At 37.1% G+C, this 27,647-nt stretch overlaps 4 protein-coding genes across 5 annotated transcripts in view; 2 read left to right on the top strand and 2 right to left on the bottom strand.

The window, feature by feature from the left end:
• Positions 1-220: 220 nt before the first annotated feature.
• LOC101736994 (uncharacterized) lies at positions 221-2,863 on the bottom strand. The gene is made up of 4 exons (XM_062675250.1): positions 2,534-2,863; positions 2,052-2,444; positions 1,724-1,851; positions 221-1,428 (listed from the first exon to the last, which is right to left on the bottom strand). Exons 1-4 carry the CDS (start codon positions 2,624-2,626, stop codon positions 1,233-1,235), a joined length of 810 nt encoding a protein of 269 aa, XP_062531234.1. The 5' UTR covers positions 2,627-2,863; the 3' UTR covers positions 221-1,232.
• A 585-nt stretch (positions 2,864-3,448) lies between these two features.
• On the top strand, positions 3,449-4,433 carry LOC692929 (uncharacterized). Of its 2 annotated transcripts, NM_001046771.1 has the most exon segments (4): positions 3,480-3,710; positions 3,786-4,040; positions 4,142-4,360; positions 4,362-4,433. In NM_001046771.1, coding segments are annotated over 4 exon segments (582 nt in total). In that variant the 5' UTR covers positions 3,480-3,612; the 3' UTR covers positions 4,372-4,433.
• Positions 4,434-4,485: 52 nt separating this feature from the next.
• LOC101736777 (protein DPCD) lies at positions 4,486-7,778 on the bottom strand. The gene is made up of 4 exons (XM_004932619.5): positions 7,019-7,778; positions 6,571-6,938; positions 5,104-5,340; positions 4,486-4,704 (listed from the first exon to the last, which is right to left on the bottom strand). The coding sequence occupies exons 2-4, from the start codon at positions 6,931-6,933 to the stop codon at positions 4,600-4,602; spliced, it is 705 nt and encodes a 234-aa protein (XP_004932676.1). The 5' UTR covers positions 6,934-6,938; positions 7,019-7,778; the 3' UTR covers positions 4,486-4,599.
• A 159-nt stretch (positions 7,779-7,937) lies between these two features.
• The window catches only part of Ptp-h (protein tyrosine phosphatase), a 64,699-nt gene continuing 44,989 nt past the window's right edge, over positions 7,938-27,647 (top strand). Inside the window, 2 exon segments of the mRNA NM_001043503.1 lie at positions 7,938-8,120; positions 8,200-8,275. Of these exon segments, the coding sequence (NP_001036968.1) occupies positions 8,101-8,120; positions 8,200-8,275 (96 nt within the window). The 5' untranslated portion in view covers positions 7,938-8,100.

Below are 27,647 nucleotides of genomic sequence, written 5' to 3'. Positions count from 1 at the left end.
AGCGGAAGCTCTCAAAAGGGAAAAATCCCCGATTTTGAAACATTCTTTATTGGTGCTCCGTTTGTATTGCTATTAGCGTGATGTTATATAGCTTATAGTCTTCCTCAATAAACGAGCTATTTAACACTGAAAGAAATTTTCAAATTGGACCAGTAGTTCCTGAGATTAGCGCGTTCACACAAACAAATAAACTTCAGTTTTATAATAATAAGTATAGATATAATGGCATTTTTTGACTTTTATTTATAAATTTCCTGGGTTCCATATCATATCTTAATTTATAATAAAATAATAAATACATTGTCATCTGAAATGGAGCAAAATGCAATTTATTTTATGTCACAATAAAAGTATTAACCGAATTTGGTTCGAACGAATCACGATTTTGGTTCACTACTGAACCAAATCTGATCGCCTGCGAACATAATTATTATTAATGGAGTCCGCTAATTTTGCACATCGTTTAATAATATCTATACCGTATAATATATTGCTCGGTATTCGGTAGTGTGGACGGTTAAGCAGAACAAACGGCCGCGCGTTTCCTCATTTTATATCTTGGAGAAAATCTTTACGGAACGCGATTCAATTAAACAAAGATTTACCATGTTTGTGGGGTACATAATATCACAATTTAGGTCGCAACCGAGATGCTGGAAAGCAATAATTTACAATACTTAAGTAATGAAACTGAAAAATTTGAAAACGACAAACTAGAAAGAAAAAATTTTTGGGAGAATATCTAACTGTGATGATATATTTAAATTAAACTTCAATTCTCTTCTTAATGCAAGATACTTTATCATAACATGGCAATACGCTGCTCTTTTGCAGAAACGGACTTTCTCATAACAATATCATTTTTTGTGATCTGAGGTTTGAGTAAATTTAATAAATTTTCAAAGTTTGCACTGTTCCTTTGTAGATATAATTTAAATTTATGACTAAATGCGTCGTTTTCTTAAATACAGTTTCGCCCATTCTATAATTTTTCAGCTTTTTATGTGGTGATTGTTGCTAGTTTTACTGCTACCACCATAATTTTTGTATACAATGACAAGATGACAACTGTGTGTACCTGACAGCTTACATGAGCAACTGTCCAATCTGGTGGTCTGTATCGAGAATGTATTTGGTAGGCGGATTTGGTCCGTTTGACTAAATTTGAGCATGTTTTAAAGCCTTAAAATAGTGTAAATTTACTAAGACCTCAAAAGGCTTTTTGAAAGATGTCAAGAAGCTACATCCATTTGTGCACCATATCCACACATTGATTTTGTTTCATTTTCCCACACCTTTGCAGCTGCTAAAAGTTTACGTTTTTTCAACTGATTCCTTAGGATCCGACAAGACTTGCATCTTGGATTTCTTTGAAATCTTTTATAGGCTTCATCACCAATGATGACACCTCTGCATTTTTTTGAATATCTGAAAATAAAATTCAATATATATGATAAAATAAGTATAAACTTTTCATCCTAGTAGTATTACTAGCAGAGGAATACTTCTACCATCATATCAGGTATTTGAACTCTGCCAGAAATATGGGAAAAGAGTTTGTATAGTAATCCGCAATACTTTGAATGATTCATTCTAGAAAATTCTAGATGGGTACATTTGATATTGATGATTACTTTAAACATATTGGTGTAGGTGTAAACAGTTCCCCAGCATTAAAAAGGTGTAAACAGTTTAAGACTTGTAAAATTTCAAATAATCTTACTTGTTTCTCTCGATTTGGGTACCAACACACAGGGGCCACTTTTCAACAGATTTTAAGTAATCGTAAATATTTTCAAATGAACAAATTTTTAGATCTGTACATAATTCTTCATTATTTAAAAGAATTACCTGCAATGTAATTTTGTTTAAATAAAGTGTAGTTATTATAAACATGCCCACATAACTATTCATACCGTTATTGATAAGTCTTCATTTAAACGTATATGATTTTTTATTTGCTTGCATGCACGATCAATTCTCATAAACTCTAATTGTCTAGGTTTTTCTATGTAAAACCAAAACTCTGGCAGTATTAAAAAGTTGCTAACATTATTTTTGAAATAATCAATAGATTCAATCAGTTCTTGTTCCCTTGAATCATTATGCGTTTTCTCGATCTGAAGTTGTTCTTGGAAACTTTCTTGACTTTGTTCTATGTAATCTGTAGAATAGCAACTGTTCTGCGGATCTATTAGTAGTTCCTGTACCTTGAGGATACTTTGCTGTTGGTCTAGTAAAGGATGAAATTGATGCTCAATTGTTGGCAAAGCTTCTTCCTTTAGTACTTTCTTTAGTAAATACGAGAAATAAATAACTTCACCAATTTTAATTTTATCATACATTTTTATATGCTCCTCTTTAAAATGAAATTGACAAATAGAGTCTGTTGCTTTTAAATTAATGCCCATTGACTTTGTCCAATTTATTAACCTTGTTGGTGTCTACAACATAAATGGATCATTGTTTTAAATTATCAATAAGTACATGCAAAGGAAAGTGCTATATGAAAAATATTAAATAGTTTGCACACCGTTGGTTGAAAAAAAGACAAAGGCATTTGATAATTTTTTTTCTTGCCTGTACGCCCACTTGAACAACTCTTCACCACACAAACTTTGACCATAGTGGCAAAATTAATTAAATGGTTCTGTTTAAGGAGATAAAATTAATATGGGATTGGTATTACATGTGTAGTTTAAATTACAGTAAATATCACTATACATTAAAAATTAGATAATCAGTAAACAAGTTAAACCATCAATAACTCTACTACATTTATGTAGATAGTCTAATTTAATTTAAATTATAACTAAATTTTCTAAAAACTAATAGGTATAAATAATAAAAAATGTGTTTTCTAAGGGGTTTTATGACCTGGTAACTAAGACCTTTAGGTCATATATTATTTTATTTTATATTCTTATTTTAATGAAAAATTATAATATGGTATGAAATGAAGATGATTAATTTGAGACATAAATCAAATGGGATGAAATTAAAAGAAATGAGCTGAGATGATATGGGATGAAGTATAATCTCCAGCGGCTTTGTTTAATTTTCCCACATTTGTGCACTTAATGGACACTTACCATCAGCAGAGCCGTAATACTGGTTAATCGTCAACAGCGGCCCAGTAAAATCAAGGGAATAAACTGACACTTCAGTTGCCTTTTTAAAGGAATTCGAGTAGACACATTCGGAGACCTTGTCTTATTTTCCCTCAGTTGTGTATTTTCACAGACGCTAACAGATAAATAAGCCTCCATTATTGCACGTTTAAACCTGAAGGAACACTTAACAAAAAAGAAGCAATTCACACCATTTCGCGTCTCACGTACGCGTCAATAAATTCTGCTTTTCGATCTTTGTTACTGAAGATTTAACTGTATGGGCTCTGTCCTCTTTGCCTATCCACTAGTGGATAATCATAGATAATAGGTATGAAGAATCGAACCATAGATTATAGATATGACATGGAAATTGTAATCGAACAAAAAACATTAAACAACACATGTGTGTTTTGATTTGAGGTTTTCTTGAGGCTTGAGGTTATCTGCGGGCTATTATTAGCGTTTTGGTTCGAATTTAGTAACCCATTATTCAGTAAACATGAAAGTAAAAAAGCAGCATCGTAAAAAAAAGTATTTACACAAGTTAAATCGACGGCGTATGAATAGGAAACAAAAAAGTACAGGGAACGTTCAATGGTTCGTAATATCGAAAATATTTGAAATGTACTGCATCGTCCATAACTTTGTCAATAATATTTATTTAAATTACAGTTCAATTGTCAAGGAAGCATGGAATAATAAAAAAACTTCTGCTCGAAATCTAAGGGAAATGGGTCTTGTAAGTGATCCAAACAAAACTATAAAAATACCAAATTTCAAACAGACTCAAATTCAAAGGGCGAAACAAATGGTAAACCAGATCGATTCAGATGAAGAAGTGGAAACAGTTGTAAGACTTCCACCAAAGAAGGAAGTAGCTGAGAAATTAGAAAAACAGGCCAAGGCGCCTCGGAAAAGGAAGTTTATGTAAGGACAACAAACTGTTTACAAATTGATATTATTTTCCAAATCATTTTGTAAAGTTCTAAATTTAAAACTTGTGTTTATTAAAGCAAAATTGATTCCAGGTTACCTAAGGGTCAGGTTGAATTTATCACATATTTATTAGACAAATATGGCAACGACTACAAAGCTATGGAAAGAGACAAAAAGAATTATTATCAGGAAACTTGGAAACAATTGCGATCTAAAATAAAAACATTCATGGGTATACCTGCACAGTATAGTGTATACCTGCAGGAAAGAGGAATGCTGGACAAAGAATTGGATGAAGATGAATTAAAAAAACAAGCAATAGCATTAGCTATGGACGATTAGCTTTTAGAAAATATATGATTAAGTTATAGATATTGAGCCTTTCTATTGAACAATTTACCGACCTCAGAAGCATGGGTGAAACTAAAAAAAACAATTTGTCTTTGTACAATTACAAGTGTATTTTGTATAAGTTTTAATTATAAATTGGACAGTATCTTATTGATTTATTCAAGTTAAACTCCATAGATATCTTAGTGACTGTTTAATTTTATTGGGTTTTACAATCATTAGGTATGTCCTTGATTGGTTTTACCTTCTTTAATTCTTCATACCATTCCTTCTCCATGTCGAGTAGTTGTTGAGGTTTCTTGTACTTGAACAGAATAAATTGTTTATAATGCATTTTCTTTATAAATTACAGCTGCTACTTCCATCAAACCAGAACACATTACTGCTTCATGGCAAAAATATGTGATGATGGTGTGACCTGTGCAGGCTTACAAGTTTACCACAAATAACTATGCCAATCATTATTTTTGTGGGTTTAATTTTATTATATGTTATTCCTTCCATTGTGGAATTTAATATTATTACATGAACATATTTGTTAAATACATATTTTATTAAACAAAATCCTGCGGCATTTCAACACCATCACAATCACACCGTTGATTCATTAAATCTGCTATGGCAGTTAACTAGCAACATAGACCTTCCGAAACTGAGTGTCAGATCATTAGGCAAACAATTTCAGAAAAAAGTTTGTACATACCATAATTATTAATGTGTTGAAATGATGAGAAGATTGTATATTAGCTTGCTCTATATTTAAGTTCAGCCTCTCAAGTTCAGGTATTTTAAACTTTTTAAAGTATTTTTTGTTTGTTGTTCTAATAACTATGCACCTTTCATCATTGTTTGCACTAATAGAATATGTTTCAATTGGGTATGGTAGATTTCTTATTCTCCATTCTAAATTTATTCTCGTATTCCTCCTGAATACTTGAGGCTAAAATTCCAAAAAAGTAATTAAAATATGTCCATTTAATCATCGAGTTCCAATCTGGCAGCCTGGTTCCGATTTGGAAGCCCACTATTCTGCCCAGGTTCTGATCCCGGGTGGAAATCAGAGAGCGGGTGAGTGGTTTGGTGGATAGGGCCATATAAACATCCTTAGGCTTGCAGTCCACTCCTAACATTTGCAGACAGTCGAGAACTATATACCCAATGCATGGAGTATGAGTTCTAGGTAGGTAAGTTGGCATGGAAACCTTATGTCATGGTTTTGGGGTTAAGTTTTCTGCATGAAAAAAAACATTTAAACACTATAGTAAGAATTACTATATCAGTATTGCAAAAAATTAAAATAATCATGGTAATCTTTATTATATTTTTATTGAATGACTAGCTGACCCGGCAGACCTCGTAGTGCCTCAATCGATAAACAAAAGACCTAAACTTTTGTAATTAAATAAACTTAAAACAAACAAAAACAATCCATCTGAGAGGGGGCGCATCAAAGGAAAAACAAAATTGTTATTTTTATTTTATTCCGAGCATTTTCATTCATTTATCTACCTTTTAAACCTTCTCTGGACTTCCACAAATAATTCAAGACCAAAATTAGCCAAATCGGTCCAGCCGTTCTTGAGTTTTAGTGAGACTAACGAACAGCAATTCATTTATATATATATATATATATAGATATTGTATTAAAACAGTGTTATGTGGCTACCAGATCCATAGACATTGTGATTATTTGGACTTTGAGACATAAGGTGGATGTACCAATAGTTTTGTAATCTTTTAAGACTTGGTATCCATAAGTAATCGACAGCCAAATAAATAGGATGGTGGTATTATAGTTTCCCCTACAAGTCAATTTAGGGGTAGGGACAGGAAGAATTTCAGCAGTAAAACGTAATTACTTTTAAAGGTCAGGATAATGTTACTACGTGTCTAATTTTAATATTGGCTGTAAGCATTTCTCAAAACTATTTCTAAGCTAAGGTATGATTAGGATATTTTTTTATAGATGATATTTTTGTTTTGTCAGCACTGGTATTAGGACAATACTTATTGGTAGAGCTTTTATATGACTGTTCCTGTTTGTATAGATACAATGGAGGAATGCAGTAATATAATGCTACTGTGTCATAGCAATTAAATGCACATGTAACATTCTAGCTAGGGTTAATTATAAAAATATAAAATTTATATTTATTACACAGATATCTACCTGGTCTTTGCATTCAGTTATTTCAGCACAATCACTATTTGAAATAGCATCAGGTATGGGATCACCAATTTCTACATGCCATTTTCCTTCACCACCAAGTTTTCCTTTCACCTTCCAAGCTCTACGTAATAAAACTTGTGTATCTACATTATATTCCTCTACCATTTCTCTACCGTCTTCGAACTTATAATGAATTTTTTTAACTTTTTCTTCCTTGAGACATGATTTTTCAGCATCTAGTAAAGTATGATACCAAATGGTGTTTTTGTACATTGTAGCCGTTCCACTTTGGATATTTCGATGCTTTTTGTCGTAATTTTCACAGGACTCAAAAGTCTCGATCAAACAAGTTTTTCGTTTCATTGTTTCTATAGTAACCAATAATAAAAAGCATTAAACAGGCATAGTGACAGATATTTTTCTGAGGTTAATATTAAATAGTACATACCTAATCGTTAATTAACTGGCAGTAAAAGTACAATGTGTAATTTTATTATTCAACAATACGAAAGTTTTTTGTTAAGTTTTAATTGTTTTCATTCTTTTTCATTTTTCTTAATCCATATTGGTGGTGAATATTTATAGTGCAAACACAACTTCAAAATAATCCTATCTATATTTGTATCTAAATTCATTATTTGCTTTAATAGCAAACAAATATTTGTGTTTCATTAATATCAAGGTACAGCAATAAATAAATCAATTATAATTATATAATTATAGTATTAAATTTTTCGAGGTATTAGGGTATGTACCTATACACATTTTTTAATAATCAATCTGTGATTTCTTTTTTTTAAAGGTATTTTATGACCTGGTAACTAAGAGCTTTAAGTTATAGCTTATTTCAAATTAAATTCTTAGTTTTATGAAAAATTAGAATATGTAGTGAAATGAAGTGAAGGTTATCAATTTGAGACATTAATCAACTGGGATGAAATTAAATGTAATGAGATGAGATGATATGGGATGAAATATAATCTTAGTAAAATGGTGGTCATTTACTGAGATTTTTTCAGTGGACTTTTTGGAGGATCCCGAGAAGTTACGTCTAGCGGCTTTGTTTCATTTTCCCACATTTGTGCACTTTCACAGATATTAAACGGTTAATAAACCACCGTTATTACACATTTAACTTGAAGGAACACAAAATAGACAAAATAAAACAAATCACACAACTTCACTCCTCGCGTTCCCGCCAAAAAGTCGAACATAGCCTCAAAAATGTTTACACCATAGAAAATTTGTTTGGTACAATTTTTCCTAGGAAAGGCAAAAGGATCGAAGCCCATACAGGTTAAACCATAGATAATGCACACGTCGTCGATTGTCACCACTCACCATTTGTCACTTGTCATTAATGTCTAGCGAAACTGCCAAATGCAACTACCTACCCTATTTATTTTGTAAACCAATAAAATCGCAAACAATTAACCTATACTTTTAAGAATATATATGAATATTATTCTTCATTTGTAATCTCAAAAACTACCTAAATTCAGTGTATGTAGAAGACAGTCTATACGCAATATGCCTAAACTTCCCGATAGGTCGGTGACTGGTTCCGAATGTGTTGTTCCAATTTTAATAGTATTCAATGAAATTAATATGTATTTTAATATTTTATAGATGGATAAAATACAATGCTTGCGGACGGGTAATAGAAGGCACAAGAATTATCTGTTTTAAAGTACCTCTATCAAAGGTAAATTTAATTTCTTCTTTTAATAAATTGCAATGGTAAGCAAACATGAAACACCACTTAAAGATACATTTTTTGTCTTAATATTCTTATAACAGAAAATCTTTATTAAATAAAGCAAATGTAAAGACATAACCAAATAATGTAAACATTAAAAAACTTCAATGAATCTTGCTTATACTTTTTTTTTAAAGGAAGAAAATAGATCTCTTTTTATGAAAACACTAATTGGTTACCTTAATCAATAAAATCAATTTGAGTTGCTACAATAATAATCAGTATCACTTAGAGCTATGTACTTACATATGTAGATATGAGATTTTGTTGCTTAAAAGAGTTATTTAATTTATTTATTGGGTACCAACATGATATACATCACAAATATTACAAGTAAAAGATATATTACTCACACTAAATGCTAACCGAATTACAGGGACCGACTGCATACTTTGATAAAACAAGTGGTTCATTAAATGGCTCTAAAAATATAACATTATAACTGTTAACATTATTTCTTATTACCATATTTACTACCACATACATTATAACATATCATAAATAAGTTCATTGATTAAGGTTAAGGTTGCAGACGCTTTGTCTAAAATGGTCAACAGTCCCAACAAAAATGTCCAAAAATACCTGCTGTGTAAATTATTTTATTCTCTAACTAGTCTGTTGGGGTGTTATGTATAACAATAATTCAATATGAGAACTAATAAGAAAAAATATTCAAAATATTTAATACGAATAGTGAAAATATAGATTAAAAGGCTATTAGAAACACATGATAGAACATGCTAAAGATTCTGTTAGAGATTTCTGAATACGTTTGGTCACTCCAATTTGTGGTAAACTTGCCCCTATTTTGTTTTCCCAGAATGTAATTTATGCACTTCCTTATTTAGAGAAATTGCGAACAGCGCCATCTAGGCTTTGTTCAATTACATTACTATTTAAGGAAGGTGGGTTTACTCACGTCGCTAACAGATGTCGCTGTACGATGTGTTATGGCGGCTTAAGTTTAAATTTATTAATTCTTTTTTATATAAATACATGTGAATTTTGTATAGCAAAATTGAATGCTATTTTACAAAGCCTTGTTCGTCAATTAAACATAGTTTCATTTGTTTTACAGTGATTCAGTAGAGCAGACAAGCCCACAGCCCACTTAGTACTAAGTGATTACCAACATGGCATTAACAACATGAATGATGCTACCCTCCTTGAGTCATGGAGTTGAAGTCTGATTTGTATTTTAAACCGGCTATTCAGCTATTCGAACCATAAAATAGACTAAGAACTATTAAGATGGAAATTTAAATGACGTAGAAGGATAGACGAGCTGACAGCCCACATGGTGTTAAGTTCACATATTGAATGTCGCCGTCCTCATTAAGACCAAGTTGATATCCTAATTGCATTGGAATTACGGTTTTTAGGCTTCGCAAGACTGTTTTAACCCACACATACCTATGTAAATGTAACGGTAGTACCAACTCTGGCTGGATCACAACAAATACCAGTTTTTTTTTTTTTTTTTTACAAGTATTTACGCATCACGGTTACTTCAGATGAAATCCATTTAGTAGATATTATTGAATAATATTTAAATCTGCTGGAGAAGATCGAACTACGGCATAATCGCGTCTAGTTCCAACTGCGCCTTACCCATTAGAGGCTAATGATTAGAACACTGTTAGTTCCGCTCCGTCAAGTGTCAATTACAATTAAAACAAACAAAAACAGAACGTTGTTATATAGTCACTGGGTATACGTCTTATTGTATGTGTTTGGGACAAGTGTGTAAAACATTTTACTGACCAATAAAATTAAGCATGTCGATTGCAACACCATTAATTACCGATATTCTTAATAACATTCCATTTGTAATATATAACTGTACTGACATATTAGGAGTCTACACGAATAAAATAGTAATTTGTTTATGTGAACTGTCCTGTATAGATTACTGTAATCGACTTTAGTAAGGACTAGCGATCCGCCCTCGCTTCGCTTCGGAAACATTAAATTTTATTATTAATAGCTGAGTCCCGCGATGCTACCCGCGGGTATTGTCGTACCGCGGGTGACGCCGCGGAGCGAAGCTAGTCTAAAAAAAGTTCCAGAGATTAGCCGGAACAAACAGACAGACAGACAGACAAAAATTGTAAAAAATGTTATTTTGGTGTATGTACCGTATATATATTCATATGCATGTAGTAAAAAGCGGTTATTTAAATATTATAAACAGACATTCCCATTTTATTTATATGTATAGATGAATAGAATAGGATAATTATAAAACCAGGGACTGAATTTGTGATAGCAGATCGGTCTGCGTTTCCATTAGTATTGGTTGATACCATCATTCTCCATGACAAGAACCCCGTGAAGGCAGAAAAGGATAAATTAATTAATTTAGACCTTGACGAGACTACCGCCATGCAGCATGTAGGTCGATTCAACCATAATTGTTCCGGTAGTTGTGTCAGTGCACTGTTTGATACCGAAAAGTTTTGACCAACACCTTAAGGAATTTTTATTAACCAACTTTTTTTATTTTTTATTTTTTATTGCATTTGTATGCAGACGGGCATACGGCCCACCTGATGGTGAGTGGTTACCGTCGCCCATGGACTTCAGCAATGCCAGGGGCAGAGCCAAGCCGCTGCCTACCGCTTAATACTCTCCACAAGCCTCGTTTGAAGAAGGACATGTCATAGCGCTCGGGAAACACCGCGGAGGGGAGCTCATTCCATAGCCGGATGGTACGTGGCAAAAAAGATCTCTGGAAACGCACTGTGGATGACCGCAGTGGCTCCAGGTAGTATGGATGAACTCTACTCCGGTGGCGGGCGGTGCGATGGTAAAAACGAGATGCTGGTATCATCTCGAACAATTCCTCAGAGCACTCCCCATGGAACATACGGTATAAAATACAGAGGGAACCGAAGTCCCTCCGCAAACCCAGAGGGTCCAAACGATCCGAGAGAATGGGATTATCGACAATCCGAACGGCCCTCCTCTGTATGGAGTCAAATGGAAGAAGCTGGTATTTGGGAGCCCCGGCCCAGAGATGAGAGCAGTACTCCATGCGAGGCCGGACTTGTGCTTTATAAAGCAAAAGTCTTTGTCCAGGCGTGAAGCACCGCTTCGCTCTGTTGAGGACTCCCAGCATTTTGGACGCCAACTTGGCTTTGCCTTCCAAATGACTCCGAAACTGGACATCGCTCGAAATGTCGACCCCAAGTATCCCGATACTCTCGGAAGGTTGCAGGGATACTCCTTGGAATTGCGGCGCCATGACAAAGGGGTCCTTCTTCGCAGTGAACGCGCAAACTTGTGTCTTTATCGGGTTGAATTGAACCAAGTTCAATTCACCCCATTCGGAGACTCGCCCCAGAGAGTTCTCCACTTCAGACACAAGTTTTGATCGTCTCTCTTGCACCACGCTCCGAGAGAGACTGATGGCCGATATATCGCGCATCCCCCGTGCTATCATCTGCATAGCAATGCATGCCATCAATAGACAGCATGTCATTGATATACAGGATGAAAAGCGTGGGGGAGAGCACCGAACCTTGTGGAACGCCAGCGTTAATGGTCATGGTATCAGAACAGTCACCGTCTACAACGACCGTGATGCTCCGCCCATCCAAAAAGCTAGCGATCCACTTGCAGAGACCCTCGGGGATTCCGTAAGATGGTAACTTCGATAGAAGTGCCCTATGCTAGACCCTGTCGAAGGCCTTCGCGATATCAAGGCTCACAGCAAGAGCCTCGCCCTTGCTCTCCAAGGCTTCAGCCCACCTGTGAGTAAGGTATACAAGAAGATCGCCAGCTGAGCGACCGTGACGGAAACCGTACTGTCGGTCACTGATCAGCTGGCGATCTTCAAGATACTTCAGGAGTTGTGTATTTATAATTCGCTCCATCACCTTGGAAAGCAAGGAAGTTATCGCGATAGGCCTGTAGCTCGATGGGTCCGACCGGTCACCCTTCTTGGGGATAGGGTGGACATGAGCAGTCTTCCATGAAGACGGAACCTTGTTAATCCAATAAGAGAGGCGATACAAACGCGTTAGCGCAGGTGTCAGCTCAGGGGCGCACGTTTTCAAAACCACTGCGGGGATGCCGTCTGGCCCACTCGACTTATGAACGTCCAGGAGTCGGAGCTCCCGCCTGACTGCACACTGTGTGAAGCAGATATCCGGCAGGGAGCTATCACACCGGGGGATGCTCGGTGGTGTGGCACCCCCGTCGTCCACAGTCGAGTTCGAGGCGAAGAGTTTGACCAGAAGGTCAGCCTTCTCTTTCGCGCTGTGGGCCAGATTGTCATCGGACTTGCGCAGTGGTGGGAGACTAGACCTGCAAAAGTTTCCTTCTGCAGCTTTGGCGAGCGACCAAAAAGCACGGCTCCCGGCGGGATAGCTCTTCAATCGCTCGCCAACTCTAGCAACGTGCTCCGACTTCGCCTTGGCAATTACCTTCTTGTAGGACCTGGAAGCGGCGTTATATTTCCGCCTTTCCCCTGAGATGTTAGGATCCCGACGTCTCCTGGCATTATCCCATGCCACGTATGCGGACCGCTTGAGGTGTGCAGCATCCCTGCTGGCATTGTTATACCAGGGTCTGCTGCGACCTCCAACGGGCACTTCAGAGGAGGGAATAAACAATTCCATCCCCTGGAGCACCACGTCTTTAAGTCGGTCCGCACAGACGTCAGGATCAGCAGAGGAAAAGCAGAACCGCCCCCATGGGTAGGATGCGTAAAATTCACGCAATCCATCCCAATCTGCTGACATATACCGCCAAACTCTTCGATACCCGGTCGTCGTTCGACGATCAGGACGAGAGAGTGGTACGGCAGCACGAATAAGGCAGTGATCAGACGATCCAAGCGGAGCGTCGACCACCACACTGTATCCGGCCGGATCTGTGGTCAGCAGAAGGTCCAACAAAGAAGGCTCGTGCCCCTCGATATCTGGGACACGGGTGGGCTGTGTCACCAGCTGGGAGAAGCCGTAGGCCAAGGCGAAATCGTAGGCAGTCCGACCCGGGAGGTCAGTGGTTCTGGACCCCAACCACTCTTGGTGGTGAGCGTTAAAGTCTCCAAGAACCACCACTTCCGCAGATGGGTACTGCTCAAGCACGCGGTTAGTCCCCTCTTGCACATGCTCAAACAGAGCTGAACCTGCATCACTGCTGTGGGACCTGTACAGGCACGCGTAGATTCGGCTACGGCCCCCGTGATCTACGCGCAGCCACAAGAGGGACAGGTCCCGTTGTTCGAGGCCCCGAAGACGGCGACAACAGACATCAGCCCGGACGAATACGCATACCCCGGCTTTACGCAGGAAGTTGTGCTCCAATACGTAGCCGGGATACTCAAGGTATGAGGTATCATCCGGAGCAGATATCTGCGTCTCCGTTAAAAAAAGCAGGGCAGGCTGCGCCGTCTCAAGGTGGTGGTGTACGGCGTCAAGGTTGCTATGTAGGCCCCTGACATTGCTGAAATCCACATTAAATGTGGAATGGGGAACCGCCTGTGAAACCCTTTTCTTTTTTTTTGTCGACTTCATAGTTGTAAAATTTTCGGAGAGTAGGATTAGGAGAGGTAGGATGTTGGAGGTGAGATCGAGGCAACACCTGAATGAAGCGCGGAACATAGTACGTGCTCGACCACGGATTGCGTGAGAGACTGACGCAGGGCATGTAAGGGCCCCCAGTCCACTCTGCGTGCGATCGCCGGGATCCACTCCGGTCTCCGACTCCGGCACGACGACCGCACGACAGGATTTTACACCGGTTGGCGGGACAGCTTCCCGGGGCGGAGTTTAGTAGAGACACCCGGGTTCAGGTCCCCCCCCTACTGACCGGCGGGCGGCAGTGGGTACCGTTTCACTGGGTCTCCCTATACCCCCGTCAAACAATCACGCCCCGCGAGTTCGCACGCACGTCTGCTCCGCAAGTTCCAGGCGTCACCAAGACTCACCCCCAACAAGGAAGGGGAAAAGGAAGGGATAGAACTGGCTCTCCAACCCACACGCCGGAACACAGCTAGGCTATTTGGCGGCGGACTCTAGTTGGAGGGTGGTCGCCAGCCAGTCGGACTAGGTCCTACCACCGGTTATGTTTTCGGCTCCCGTTTAGCACCACCCAGGGGTCACTTGTAGGGAATCGCGGGTTAAACCTACGGAAGCGGGAAGCACCAACCCCCATTAGGCTTAGGAGCTTTTTTAAAAAAAACATCCTTATACGGTTGATATGGTGAGGAGATTTCTTACTCTGTAGCCCTAACACAGTAAGCAAATCCTGTAGGCGATGTCTACGACGCAAGCCACCAGCGGCAATCTATTTTTTTTAATAGTGTTTATTTTTAATAAAATAAATCAGGTTCCTACAGGAACAAGTTACTGCGATGCATACTTACGTATATGGATATCAAACACAATAAAATTGGTTGTTCGTCACACGAATGTTTGTTCGATATGGGAATCGAACCCACAACTCGGCACAGAAATCAGAGGTTCTAATTATTGCGCCTCCGAATCACTCAAGTAATGACATACAAATAAATTTGAAAATTATAATTCAGTAGAAGTATGAATTCCAAAAAAATGTATACGCTCCAATTAGAAGGATGAATGACCTATCATGTTTACGGGTACAATAACAAAAAAATGCACACGTAATGCTTCCCGGCACGGTCGTAAACTTGCCGGAATAACACGGATCTATAATACGCACTCGAGCTAAGGATATAATCTTGAATAATCTGTGCGAATATACTATTCAATTGAGTAATATAAAAGTGTAACACGTGTTGTGTGACTGAATACTGTAAGTGTAGAGTGTAGAGGTTAACGAAAAATTTTTAGTCAATGTATTTCAGTGACCGACTTCAAACCGCCTATTATTGTGTATATTTCATTTATTTTTCCAGTATCACGTAAATAACTACTAGACTCATTTTGAAAATACTGTTTTTTAAGCGACAAGCTCTTATATATTTTAGAAATACGATAATTAATACAAAATGCATACATTTGTATACAATAAAAGATCAGCATCCATTTGCGGGTATAAAGTTGTAAACACTTGAATAACATAATTATAAATGAAAACGTTGGATTGTCTTATCTTATAATAACAAAATATGAATACCATGCAATACTGTACAGTATTATAATTTAACTTTTCTGGAAAATAGACTGTGTAACTCACTTACATGTTCTTTGAGGGAAACGTTTGCAGTTGCATTAGCAAAGACTAGCCGACAATGAAACGCATTATTGGTCTACAAGCGAGACGCAAGATGCGTGTTTGTATAACTGTCTGTCTGCTTGGGCGTTCACTTGACCGTCCACACAGTTAGATAGCAAACACGGTCCCTCTACGAACTGTGTTAATTTGTTCTGCATAGCTATTGCATCTCCATCGCGGTGATATCACTAGTGTGTTTGTTTTGCCACTGAGATTCGAGATCACGCGATAATCAACTTGATTCGGGCTTGTTTTGAAGTAAACACATGAATATTGTCTGCTTGCCCACGACAACTTTAAATTGCTGTGGATTGATAGCACTTGTTGCTATAGAATTATAATAGTACTAAAAGGTTTTTCATTCAACGGCCTTAACCTATGATTCCCTTCAGTATTTTCTTGTGTATACCATATCACTAACCATTAATCAACGAAATGATCGCGCTGAAAATAATAGGATTTCAAATCTATACATATAAATAAAATTGGAGTGTCTGTTTGTAATATTGAAATAACCGCTTTTTACTACATGCATATGAATATATATACGGTACATACACCAAAATAACATTTTTTACAATTTTTGTCTGTCTCTCTGTCTGTTTGTTCCGGATAATCTCTGAAACGGCTGGACCGATTTTGACGGTACTTTCACTGATAGGTAGCTGATGATATAAGGAGTAACTTAGGCTAAATTTTTATTTAATTATGTTTTTTTTATTGCCCTTGTAGGCAAACGAGCACACGGCCTACCTGATGGTGAGTGGCTACCATCGCCCATGGACTTCAGCAATGCCAGGGGCAGAGCCAAGCCGCTGCCTACGGCTTAATACTCTCCACAAGCCTCGTTTGAAGAAGGACATGTCATAGTCATTTTATAGAGTAATACTAAATTTTAATAGTTTCGATTTTAATTGCTGCGTTTTCATATTATTCACTGTTTCTCTGTCACTGTTCTTGAGTCTCCGCTGTTTCTGTATCTTTTTTCTATTCGTTCAGCTTTAAATCCCTAAGCACAAACGAGCGTTTTATTTGTTTAACCGTACGTTTGTTATCTCGACACAGTATTGTTTCAGTCAACACTATATCTCCCATTTTGGAGTACCTTAATTGAGTCGGTTGTGAAACCTCACGGAACTGGTAACTAACGGGATTATATTAATTTATGTAAACTTCTCCTTTGCTCATTTCACCACGAATTGTTTTGTCATTACTTTTATTTATTTATTTAAAATTTGTCGTTGCAAAATTCCTTAGATCTTTCATTTCTGATTTGTAAACTGTACGACTGACACTAATAGTTAAAGCGGAAGGATACTATTTTATCACTTTCTTTTTGTCGAAATTCTATTTTTTTTAATCGGTTTATGTTTTTTATACTAAAGACGGTTCTGCCTACACTTGCACGTGTATTATTACAACGGGCAACTACAAAAATATTTTATAATACATATTTTCTAAAAAATGTCCGAGTTAAAAATGTCAAATTTATATGTAAATAAATGTAATACATTAAAAAAAAACACTCAAAGTAAGAAAGCACACATCGTAAACATCACTAATAGGAAAGTAATTATAAAAAAACAAATTACTGATGATCGGCTTTTTTCCTAAACCTTTTGACGTGAAGCTTAGGATTTTACACATTTACATGGAATTAAAAATTACCTAAATCGCTGAATACTAGGGGTTATCTATTATAGATATACTCATTTTTTTTGTCATACACATTTTTTGTGAACTTCCACATTCATATATGAAACCAATCTGAGTTTTCCGATAGTATAATTTGAATTTTCATAACCACTACCTTTCTTTATTTTAAATTTTATCTTTCAACCCCCACGATTAACGCAAAATCACAAAACTTAAAAATAAAATAACCTGAAATATTTCGACAGAATGATTGTAGCCATTATGTGTAATTTTGAAGAATGGACGTCCATAGCATTTTTTTGTGGTCAAGGCATTGTTAAGTACATTTTGCTATTAATAAAAAGAAATCATTTAATCTAAATATTTTCTATTTTCCATTTCACATAGTCTGAAACAATTGAATAAAAATGTTGTATACAATATATATTGTTATGCGCGCTACACTTTACTACTAATTCACGGACTACGTAATCCATACCTTTGCTACTTGAAGGAAATAAAGTACAGGATTATAATGAGGTTTTGTGACGGCTGTTTAAAAGCCAAGATGACCTTAATCCATTAACTCTCCATATTTCATCTAAACGTCAGTCAAAATATTTAGCTTTCACAATAGAAACGGTACCGACTTTGAAACAGCTAATCCTGTATTTGATAAAACAGCGGGAGCCTTACATGAATACTTGATTCTTTATCTTTACGTTTATTTATTCTTTCTCTCGAGGCTAAACCTTTACCGTTTCCGCGGAGGCAGATTCCGATCCTTTATCCCTCGGTATTTGGTCATAAATAACAGTTTTTTTTTTCCTTTTTGAATAATAGTTGTATATTACCTTAATGGCAATCGGTAAGTGTAATATGATATCTTTCATGGGTTCTACAACTGTTTTTACGTTATGATCAATTTATTAATTCTGTTCCCCGACATTTCATACAGACTTTTCTAAATGGGAATCGTATGTGTTTTAGTCCCTCTGGATATCGATTGTTATACACACGTGTAAGTGTAGTTATTAAGTACGCAATGTTCTTGTGTAAGCGCACTAACATGAGCAAAACCAACGTATACAATGGGCGCCAGACATATCGCATTATGTCAATCTAAAGATTTCAACGGGGCGGTGTTTTCTTAAGGGAATAAAGTTTAATGTTATCACTTGTCTTAACGTACACCATAATGTTTTTCAATGAAATACATTCCTGCATGTACATTACACACGTGTACATGTGACGAGGCAAACGATACAAAACAGCTTTTTTCTTTTCGTTTTTAACGTTGCGCGTTTTGTTTTCGTTGCTTTTACAGCTAGTATAGTGACAAATGGCGCTGATACTCTTTATCTTATGACGCTTACAATAAATACATCTTATCCCATGAAATGTATTATTATAATAAATACATATATTTTTAAAAGGTATAGGTATCATACAAGGTGCATAATATAGTCAGTCTATCAGCGTGCGCTCCGGGATTACATAAGGGTGAACCGTCATGGTTTATATTAGTTAGTGGTTAAATAAACTATAAAACTATATTAAAAGTTTTCAGAGCACGGTCTTACTGAGTATCGATATCCATTTATGGATTTGATTATATTTCCTTAAAAATTACAGAATTGGGATTTCTGGAGTTTACACGTATGGTATTCAGTGTCTGAGTACCTGTGAGGGAAAATAAAAAAATTGGTCTCTAAAATGTTAGTTGTCTTCAACAGAGCGATGCTTTTCTCCTTTTAACCTGATTATTACATTAAAATTATGCTTTATGAAGTGCAGGACTAGCCTTGCGTATAGTTTTGATCCATTTTTTTTTCTTTTCCTACCTAATTGTTGGTAGCCTAAGGAATAATTCAAGCACGCGCGGACCGGCAGGTGAGCTCATGTGAGGCTCAACCTGAGAGGATTTCTAACACTGTCCCTAGCAAGAGCAGTGTTTCGGTGAATATATCACCAGATCGGAATCTTGAAGGAGAAACTCAGTGGGTTATGTCTATGGGCTAGTTCGCGCGTCGAACTCTTCATCGTAGTCGACGAGTTCGACGAGGAGGGCGACCGTCGCTTGAAGAGCCTATAAGCAATGAAAGCGGATCCGGAGGATCCGACAAGAGATATATTGGGTGACGGCGGCTTTGCTTTGCCCCGTCGCCTGGGTCGTATATGTAATTAGCAGTGGCTAAGATAAGAGGGTTATCGTGTCAGGCCGCTTTTTTAAAGTAGCGTTCTAACGCTTCCTTAAGATACTTACGTATCGGTTATAGGTTTAGGTCGTCGTGAAGACCAACATTCCTCACATACCACGGTGCTAGGATATCCTAGAACGGGATTGGATGACCTGGTTTGATTTCTAGTTTTGGGCCGGGCTTGCCTAGAACCTTATATTTGATTGCAAACAGAAGCGATTGTTTTATTGTTCCTTTTTTTTATTTGACGAGTCGTGTGAAACTCGGGCGTCTTGCATGGACACGCATGGGCATTTTTTTTTTTTTTTTTTTTTTTTTTTTTTTTTTTTTTTTTTTTTTTTTTTTTTTTTTTTTTTTTTTTCGTTTAGAGGGCCGAACCTCCTACAAGGTCCCCGCGCCTAGGGGGCGCGCGGGGTATGTGAGACTTAACGATCTGCAGGTGTTGAGAGCAGATCGCGGGCCCAAGGATTTTAGGGCCCACCCAATAAACGACTCCCCTGCACTCTTACACCCGACGTCCGATCTCAGTCCGGGGTCAGAACCTGGACAGAGTAGGGGGGTTCACGCGGCGCTACCCCGAGGACGCCCGACCGACGGGTCGTCGAGGCGATAGTCGACGACCAACGACGTCGGTCTCCGCGGTACGGCGGCCCTACCAGGCCGCCCGGGCAGTGCCGCTGGTGTTCCGGGATACCCCGCTGGGCCAGAACCAGCCTGCCGGGTCGGAACGCGATACACCGCCGACCGGGTTGCTCTTCAACAGTATCTAGCCCTACCATAACAATTATAATAATAACCTTGCGTGCACTGCCAAAAATGTTAATAAAATATGAATTTTCTGTTAAAATCAAATTAAATAACAAGGTTAACATTTATCATTTTCTATCAGAAGAAATTCGGGCTTGCTGGATCGTATATTTGGATAAATAACTATATAGAAAGAAAAACATAATAAAAATCAATTAAACTTACCCAAATATACCTACTTAAGAAATACATCAGATGAAATTAACCCAGAGACCACTTGGAGAGTATAGAATTTCAAATAAATAACAATTCGGAAAATGGGTTCGTTTACAAAAGAAGGAGAAATCCAGTCGGACATAGTCAAGTCGAACATAGAAACTCGTCCTTTCTTAAAGTCGGTTGTAGTTATCGTTATCGATGTTTATAGGAAGCCGCAAATAAAGACTGATTAAAGGATTCTTCGGATATTCGACAAAAAAATTATTAGATAAATAGCGTCGTTAAATATTGTCATTACAATACATAAGACTTTTAGGTAAATAAATATATTAAACCTCATGTAAAGGATATTCACAAAATTTATATTTTTGGTCAGAAAATATATATTTTTTATGTTTGGTCAGTAAATGTGTGAACCACTAATACATTTGACTGTTTAATGCGATTGATCGATATCTCGCGGCGTTAATCGAACTAATATGGTTTTGGTATGCGGTTGTTATGGCTTGGAAACTAAATCGGTGTCACTATCGATACGTCTCCGGTTTAATGTCTAATGTGTGGTCTCCTTAATGTGTGATAGAGTAATGTGCGTATGTTCCTGATACTGTTATTTGAATAGTTAAACAAGGACTGGGCAGACCTGAGGTGGATCCGTTTTCATTTTATTTTACTATTATGACAAGTTACTATAATGTGACATTTTTATGGCTAGGATGCACGCGGCCATTTAATTTTACGTCTTGAATAATAAAACCAAATTTTATGTCTCAAGCGTTCCGAATGTTTCTACTATAATTGTCAGCTACAAGTAAATACCAATACTTGCAAAAGTATGTATCGTCTATGGGGTATGTCATCTGTCTATTATCATTATTTATTGAACTATTAGAAACAAGTTACTTCCGATTGTATAACGTTTCTATTTTGTGTATTTATCGATTGACGGATATTCTATAACATATATTGTATTGCCTTTTTTAATAGTTACGAGTAATAGTGGAGGGTAGGGTGTATTGTGAGTTCGGGCAGTTGCACGAGCTGGCCTCGACGATCCGTCGGTCGAAGTCGTCGTGGCCTAAAGGATAAGACGTCCGGTGCATTCGTATCGAGCGATGCACCGGTGTTCGAATCCCGCTGGCGGGTACCAATTTTTCTAATGAAATACGTACTCAACAAATGTTCACGATTGACTTCCACGGTGAAGGAATAACATCGTGCAATAAAAATCAAACCCGCAAACTTATAATTTGCGTAATTACTGGTGGTAGGACCTCTTGTGAGTCCGCACGGGTAGGTACCCCCGCCAATTTCTGCCGTGAAGCAGTAATGCGTTTCGGTTTGAAGGGTGGGGCAGCCGTTGTGACTATACTGAGAACTTAGAACTGTATCTCAAGGTGTGTGGCGCATTTACGTTGTAGATGTCTATGGGCTCCAGTAACCACTTAACACCAGGTGGGCTGTGAGCTCGTCCACAAATCTAAGCAATAAATAAAAAAAAAAAAAAATCCTCGGGGTGGCGCCGCGCGTCAGGTTGTAGTTTTGAGCGCGGGAACCCCCCCTACTCTGACCGGGTTCTGACCCCGGACGGAGATCGGACGTCGGGTGTAAGAGTGCAGGGGAGTTGTTTAGTGCGGTAGGGCCCTAAAATTCCTTGGGCCCGCGGTCTGCTCCCAACACCTTGCAGATCGTCAAGTCCCACATAGCCCGCGCGCTCTCTAGGCGCGAAGATCTCGTAGGAGGTTTGGCTCCCGGCCCGAAAAAAAACTGCACGAGCTGATGCTGACAACTTGCTTATTCCTGCTTCGAAACAGTTACGTGTTTCGGTTTGAACAGCCGTTCTACATCTACGCCTTGACCTCATGTCTCAAGGTGGGTGGCGGATTTCACATTGCGATGTCTATGCACGGCTCTAAAAATTAATAACATTCTCAAACGTTTGAAACTGTACTAATGGTCCATTACCAAGACAAAATTTGCCGTACTGTACGGATTGATAATGCACTTTTGATCATAGTGGGCAGTGTTAATGGTTTTCCATTTAGCGTGATGTTTCATCTTAACAAAGCGGTATGGAATTTTGTTTTTGTCATCTATGCGTGTTTGGCATGATAATCTTTATTTTAAACACAAGAAGCTTCAGTCAGATTTAGTACAGCGCACGATTGCGACTGACTCGTCATTCAGTTTGGTGCTGTCATCATTTTTACTGGCATACGGCATTTTATTGTACGATAATTAAGATGATATCATCGACGATTTCTGGATATGATAATCGTGACCATAACGTCCCGTCAGCTTAGTTATGAGGTCACATATTTCATTCTTTTTCCTTTTTTTTTTTATTAAAACCGCAAATGTACTTGGCCTTACGACCAGGTCGCTTAGAGGGCTATAGCGCCGTTGACGATGATGACTGACCAAGTCGAGATCATGAATTTATACCCGTATGACTTGTATGGGGCCTCAGTTGTTGAAAATTGGTCGCTAATAATTAATGTAGTGACACACAAATTATACTAATAAAAAATGAAAAATGCAATGCTATTTTAATACAGTAAAGAGTCTTTATTTATTGAAAAAATACTTCTGAAGTTCTCATCTTCCTTAATAATAGTATTCAATCAATAAGCACAGTAACACATTTTTGAAAATACCTAGAATATATATATATATATATATATATATAAACTTTCTTTTACTAAGACATGCCTATAAACATTACACTTTTATTTATAAAGGGGTGATTAGTGTTATGAAGATGCCGCTTTTCCAGCATTGCTATTTGTAGTATTTTTCTTACAGTATTATACGAATTTTCAAGATTTGTTGCGGTCACACCTTGATTATTTTACAAACTAAAGTATAAATTAAAAGGCAAATGCTTAACTCGACTATTTGTATTTGTATTTTTTGGGTTTTTAGATTGATTTACTAAATTATATTCGAAGATGGACGATTAGTTACGGCTAGTCTTGTGCTAACCAGTTATAGGTGTCCGATGGACATGCCTTTGCTAAATATATTTACTTTGCTATATTATTTCTGGATCAAATTAAAATCAATTCAATATCCAGAAATTTAGTTCTAATGAACAGTTCTTGAATCTGTACAAAAGTTTAAAAGCATATGAGTTTGAACTTTTTCATTTGGAGTATTCGAAGTAGTAGTAGTAAGTTGGTAAGAGAGTGTTAACTATGAATGTGGAAGGATATAGAGGAAGAAATTGACCTCAGAAGAAATGGATGGATTGCGTGAAAGACGATATGTGTAAGAGGGGAGTGAGCGAAGAAATGATATATGATAGAGGAGTGTGGAAAGAGTAAACATGTTTTGCTGACCCCAGATAACTGGGAGAAGGGCAGGAGAATTATGAAATGATTCGAAGTAGTAGTAGTAGACTGCATTCAAAGAACAGAAAATTAGAATGTTAGATATTTTTATTAATTTATGTTTTGAAAATCATAAATGAGTGAAGATAGTAAGTCTCTTGAGTAAAACCTGGTTAGAAGAGAATGTTCTCAGTGTAAATCAGCTTTTATGAAAATATAGGGCACCGAGTAAATATAATTTACAAATCGACACGAAACCACTTGTCGTTTCTGTGAAGTCGAACCTAAATAAATTAATTGAATTTATTGAGAAGTGTTTCAAGTTTTGCTTTATTTCGATAATTTATGACGAAGCTTAATATTTTATAAAAAAAATAATGGCACAGGCGTAAAGCCAATTCTTTTTCATTTATGCATTCAAAAATTACCAAACCCTCTGTACAAAATGCTATGCGCTTTAATTCGAGCAACGGCCTACAATGAATGACAGCGGGTGGGTGGCACGGTTTATGCGATCTTCAATCAGTGACGGGTGTTGCACGCGTTGGCTACAAATTATAACACGAATTATTATTGGCATTATTTGTCTGGACACGAGTCTCGGCGGCGTGTGCTATTCTTAAACAATTGATTATATGGACCTCCTAAATGAAACTGAACGGGCAACAAATATAATAAGCAAATCGAAGTTTTTTTTAAAGATTCATTTTAACGTTATTACAATTTTAGCGCGACTGACCCAGTATGGTAGTGGAGCTAACCAAGTATCGATTACTGAGATCGAATGATAACTGTCCAGTAAATTATTGTGTATACACTACACTGCATATGATAAGATCTTGCTCCGATCAAGCTCACCGTATTGGAATTTTTGTTTATTGTTGATGATTTACAGAAGGGTTCCGAAGGCTTCTTCCTTAGGTGTATATTAATCATCTATGGGAATCGTGTTATTTTCTTTGACAGCTTTACCGAAACATTGTCACTAACACCACGTAACCTATTTTTACCAAATATTTTTTCTGAATGCATTTGGTAAAAAAGTGAATTGGAAATATTATTGAAAAATCATCGCTTGGCACTAAGGATCATTAAGTTTAAAAGTATCCATTTTTCGTTGAGTGAGACTTAGGAGCCACCTGGTAGTAATTCGAGAGACCGTGCCTTGTATTTGTAAAGGCGCTTCAGACCACACAGTAAGCAGACAATCACCTGACCATCGCTCGCTCGGCTCCCACTCTGTAATCACGCCATCATTACCTCTAATGACGTGTTAACGTTGCTTTATGGGAATGCCAAACATGACGTTCACATTTCGGTCATTTACATTTGTTTGTCTACTATCTTGGTATTGTTTGCTTTCGTCTCTAGAACAGAGGGCGGCGTTTCGGACAGCCACCGGTGTGTTTAAGGTTTTTTTTTTTTATAACGCAACACGATTTTGGGTTTTGTTGTGTTTTCGTTTGTCTCATTACTAACGTTTGTGTCTTCTGATCTCAGTGTTTAATTTAATTCTGTAGGAATCAAATCTTAGCAAACTATCAACTAACGATTTAAAAATGTAATTTAATGACATACAGTTTTGCAGTGTCTTCACCATTATAGTGCTTTAAATCCTTTAGAGCGGGTGATTCATATTGTTTCACCTATATTGCTCCTGGGCTACTGCTTCACTCCCAGGTCAAGTTAACGCGACGCGTCTCAATTTCAGGGATCGTCGTTTTTGCATTACAATACTAAAAAGCAAATTAAAGGGTTTTAAAGATTCAATAGAGAAACGAAACGAAGAAATCTTTCTACAGATAAACAAAAAAAAAATACATAACAGTAAAGTTCCTTGAATACACTACTGTCTCTCTAAAACGTATTGATAGTAATTTTTATTGGTCTAATAAAAGAGAAAAAAAAAGTAACAAAAAGAGTAAACACCGTTAGGCAGAGGACACAGGTGGATATGTAGAGTTTGGTAGACGTTGCGGTTGGCCACTTTATTGACGAACCTAATTGTATTTATAGTTTTTCGTTTTTGAAATTTTATCCGTTTGACTGAATGAATTCTTTGACATATTTGATTTTGAGGACCTGAATATTTGAAAGTGAGTTTTACTAACTTCTACTTACTAAACAATACATACATATATCGTTAGGTTAGTGTTATGTATTGTGTTATAAACCTTTTAAATGTTTTTAATCGTGTCTGCCGTTTTGTGTGATTTGAGACTGATTAAGAACACCCACAGACTTTTACAATTCATATGGTGCTAATACATATGTCGCTGTTGATTTTGTGTCAAAGCCATTTTAATTTCAATGGCAGTGAAAGCAACAATGTTCCTTATGTCGAAAGTGGTAAGTCTTGCATTGACCATAAAGAAAGTTTGGACGTTCGCAGGCCGAGACTAATTCACACAAACTGTTTAGCTTAACTTCGTGAAGCGCAACAAAGACATAATGATGACCACGGTAATGCATTTTTTCGTGTACTTAAAGACGTCCACAGCAATGCAGATGTTAATCAAATTATCGATGCAGACTTCCGTGTTGTTTAAAACAAGTTTATCTATCCATTATAACCCACAGCATGAATATAAAAATGGTGAGATACAAGGTTTTACTCGATTACAGAATCAAAAGATGTAATTGTACACACACTTTTACGTTTTCTGACATCAATTTGTCTATGTTAATTATCATATTAAAATTATCTTCAGTATAAATGTATTTCTTATTAAAGTTCTTATTGAGCTGTCGGCGGTTTACCTTAAACAGTATAGTCACGTTCCTTATAAAGCGTGTTCGATAAAAAATATATAAATGCTGATAATAGTCGCTGATCACGAAAGTGCTCTGTATTGTGCCAGGCGCCAGCAGTTAATGTTACCCGCTGAGATACTGAGCCCGTACCAAATTAAAATGATCTCGAAACTACCTCATTTGAGTTCCTAAACAAGCCTAATATACAGGTTGCTGGTTTTGATCACGGATCATTCTATTTTGGACTCGTTTGCCCCAGGACTTTGGAACACTACGATTGAATTCACACCCGTGGCTCTTCTGTCCCCTTCTCGTTATAAATCAAATGCAGGTATGATTCCGTCTGGCGCACTCGTGTGTGTTATTGCAAACCCGTGCCGAGTTGAAAACAAAATGCGTTCGCAGCTCGCATTACCACGGCAGACTATTGTAAAACTCACTAGTATTAAGTATGTTCAATTTCACGTAACTTGGAACTCGTAATGCTTTGGTGCTCCTGAAAAGCGTATTTATAGAAATTGTATAATATAGTGAGAGAAACGGTGCGGATGGGCACTTTAAATTACTGATTGACTGAACGATTGCTAACAGCGTCCCATTCCAGAAGAAGGGAGTTCTGATTGCAACATTAACAAAAATTAACAGATTTTTAGTTGTGATCAATAATTGTTGAATAATATTTTCTAATCGATTGTTATTAACGATGAAATCACTAAGCCTACTAAAATCACTTAAAAACTAAATTTTCTGTACTTGCTAATTAATTAATTATTAAATTAAAAACAATATTATACCCAGAAGCATTTCATTTACTCGCCTTACGGTATTCTCATCGAATTTCTAGATGGCTTTAAAAAGTACTACATTAAAAATGAATTATTATAAAACCAGAAAAGCAACTTTAATAATATGTTATTGGCTTATGAAATTTATGCTAACGTCATTTCTCATGCATCGTGTTTTTAATAATTGAAATTAAAATACTAATATAAATTTATAACAAATGACAAACATTACTCTATACCTTTTGTCGGACTCTTTATTTGTTTAACACTGTTACTTTTCAATAGTAAATGTGTCACGTTCGTAATACATCGTGGAAGTAGTATCTTGACTCGACAAAGGACTTGCCAGTCAGCTATGAGCCAGTCCTCTTTGCCTGTCTTCCCATAGAACTGCGACTTTATTATAACCGAACCCTCCTCACGTGTGACGGCACTA

This window comes from Bombyx mori, chromosome 23, assembly GCF_030269925.1.
Source record: "Bombyx mori chromosome 23, ASM3026992v2".
In the NCBI taxonomy this organism is placed as follows: Eukaryota; Metazoa; Arthropoda; class Insecta; order Lepidoptera; family Bombycidae; genus Bombyx; species Bombyx mori.
The sequence above is the reverse complement of the archived record's forward strand: the minus strand, read 5'-3'. Positions and strand labels throughout refer to the sequence as shown.

Bases quoted from the DNA above. Each gene is read 5' to 3' on its own strand.
- LOC101736994 (XM_062675250.1), bottom strand. From the start codon at position 2,626: ATGGTCAAAGTTTGTGTGGTGAAGAGTTGTTCAAGTGGGCGTACAGGC. The intron at 2,445-2,533 runs GTGTGCAAACTA...TTTATGTTGTAG, and splicing joins TGTCTTTTTTTCAACCAACG to ACACCAACAAGGTTAATAAA. The intron at 1,852-2,051 runs GTTAGCAACTTT...ATTACATTGCAG, and splicing joins TTGATTATTTCAAAAATAAT to GTAATTCTTTTAAATAATGA.
- LOC692929 (XM_062675127.1), top strand. From the start codon at position 3,613: ATGAAAGTAAAAAAGCAGCATCGTAAAAAAAAGTATTTACACAAGTTA. The intron at 3,711-3,785 runs GTTCGTAATATC...TTTAAATTACAG, and splicing joins AGTACAGGGAACGTTCAATG to TTCAATTGTCAAGGAAGCAT. The intron at 4,041-4,141 runs GTAAGGACAACA...AATTGATTCCAG, and splicing joins CCTCGGAAAAGGAAGTTTAT to GTTACCTAAGGGTCAGGTTG.
- LOC101736777 (XM_004932619.5), bottom strand. From the start codon at position 6,933: ATGAAACGAAAAACTTGTTTGATCGAGACTTTTGAGTCCTGTGAAAAT. The intron at 5,341-6,570 runs GTAGATATCTGT...TTGGAATTTTAG, and splicing joins TAACTGAATGCAAAGACCAG to CCTCAAGTATTCAGGAGGAA. The intron at 4,705-5,103 runs GTATGTACAAAC...ATTCTGTTCAAG, and splicing joins TCAACACATTAATAATTATG to TACAAGAAACCTCAACAACT.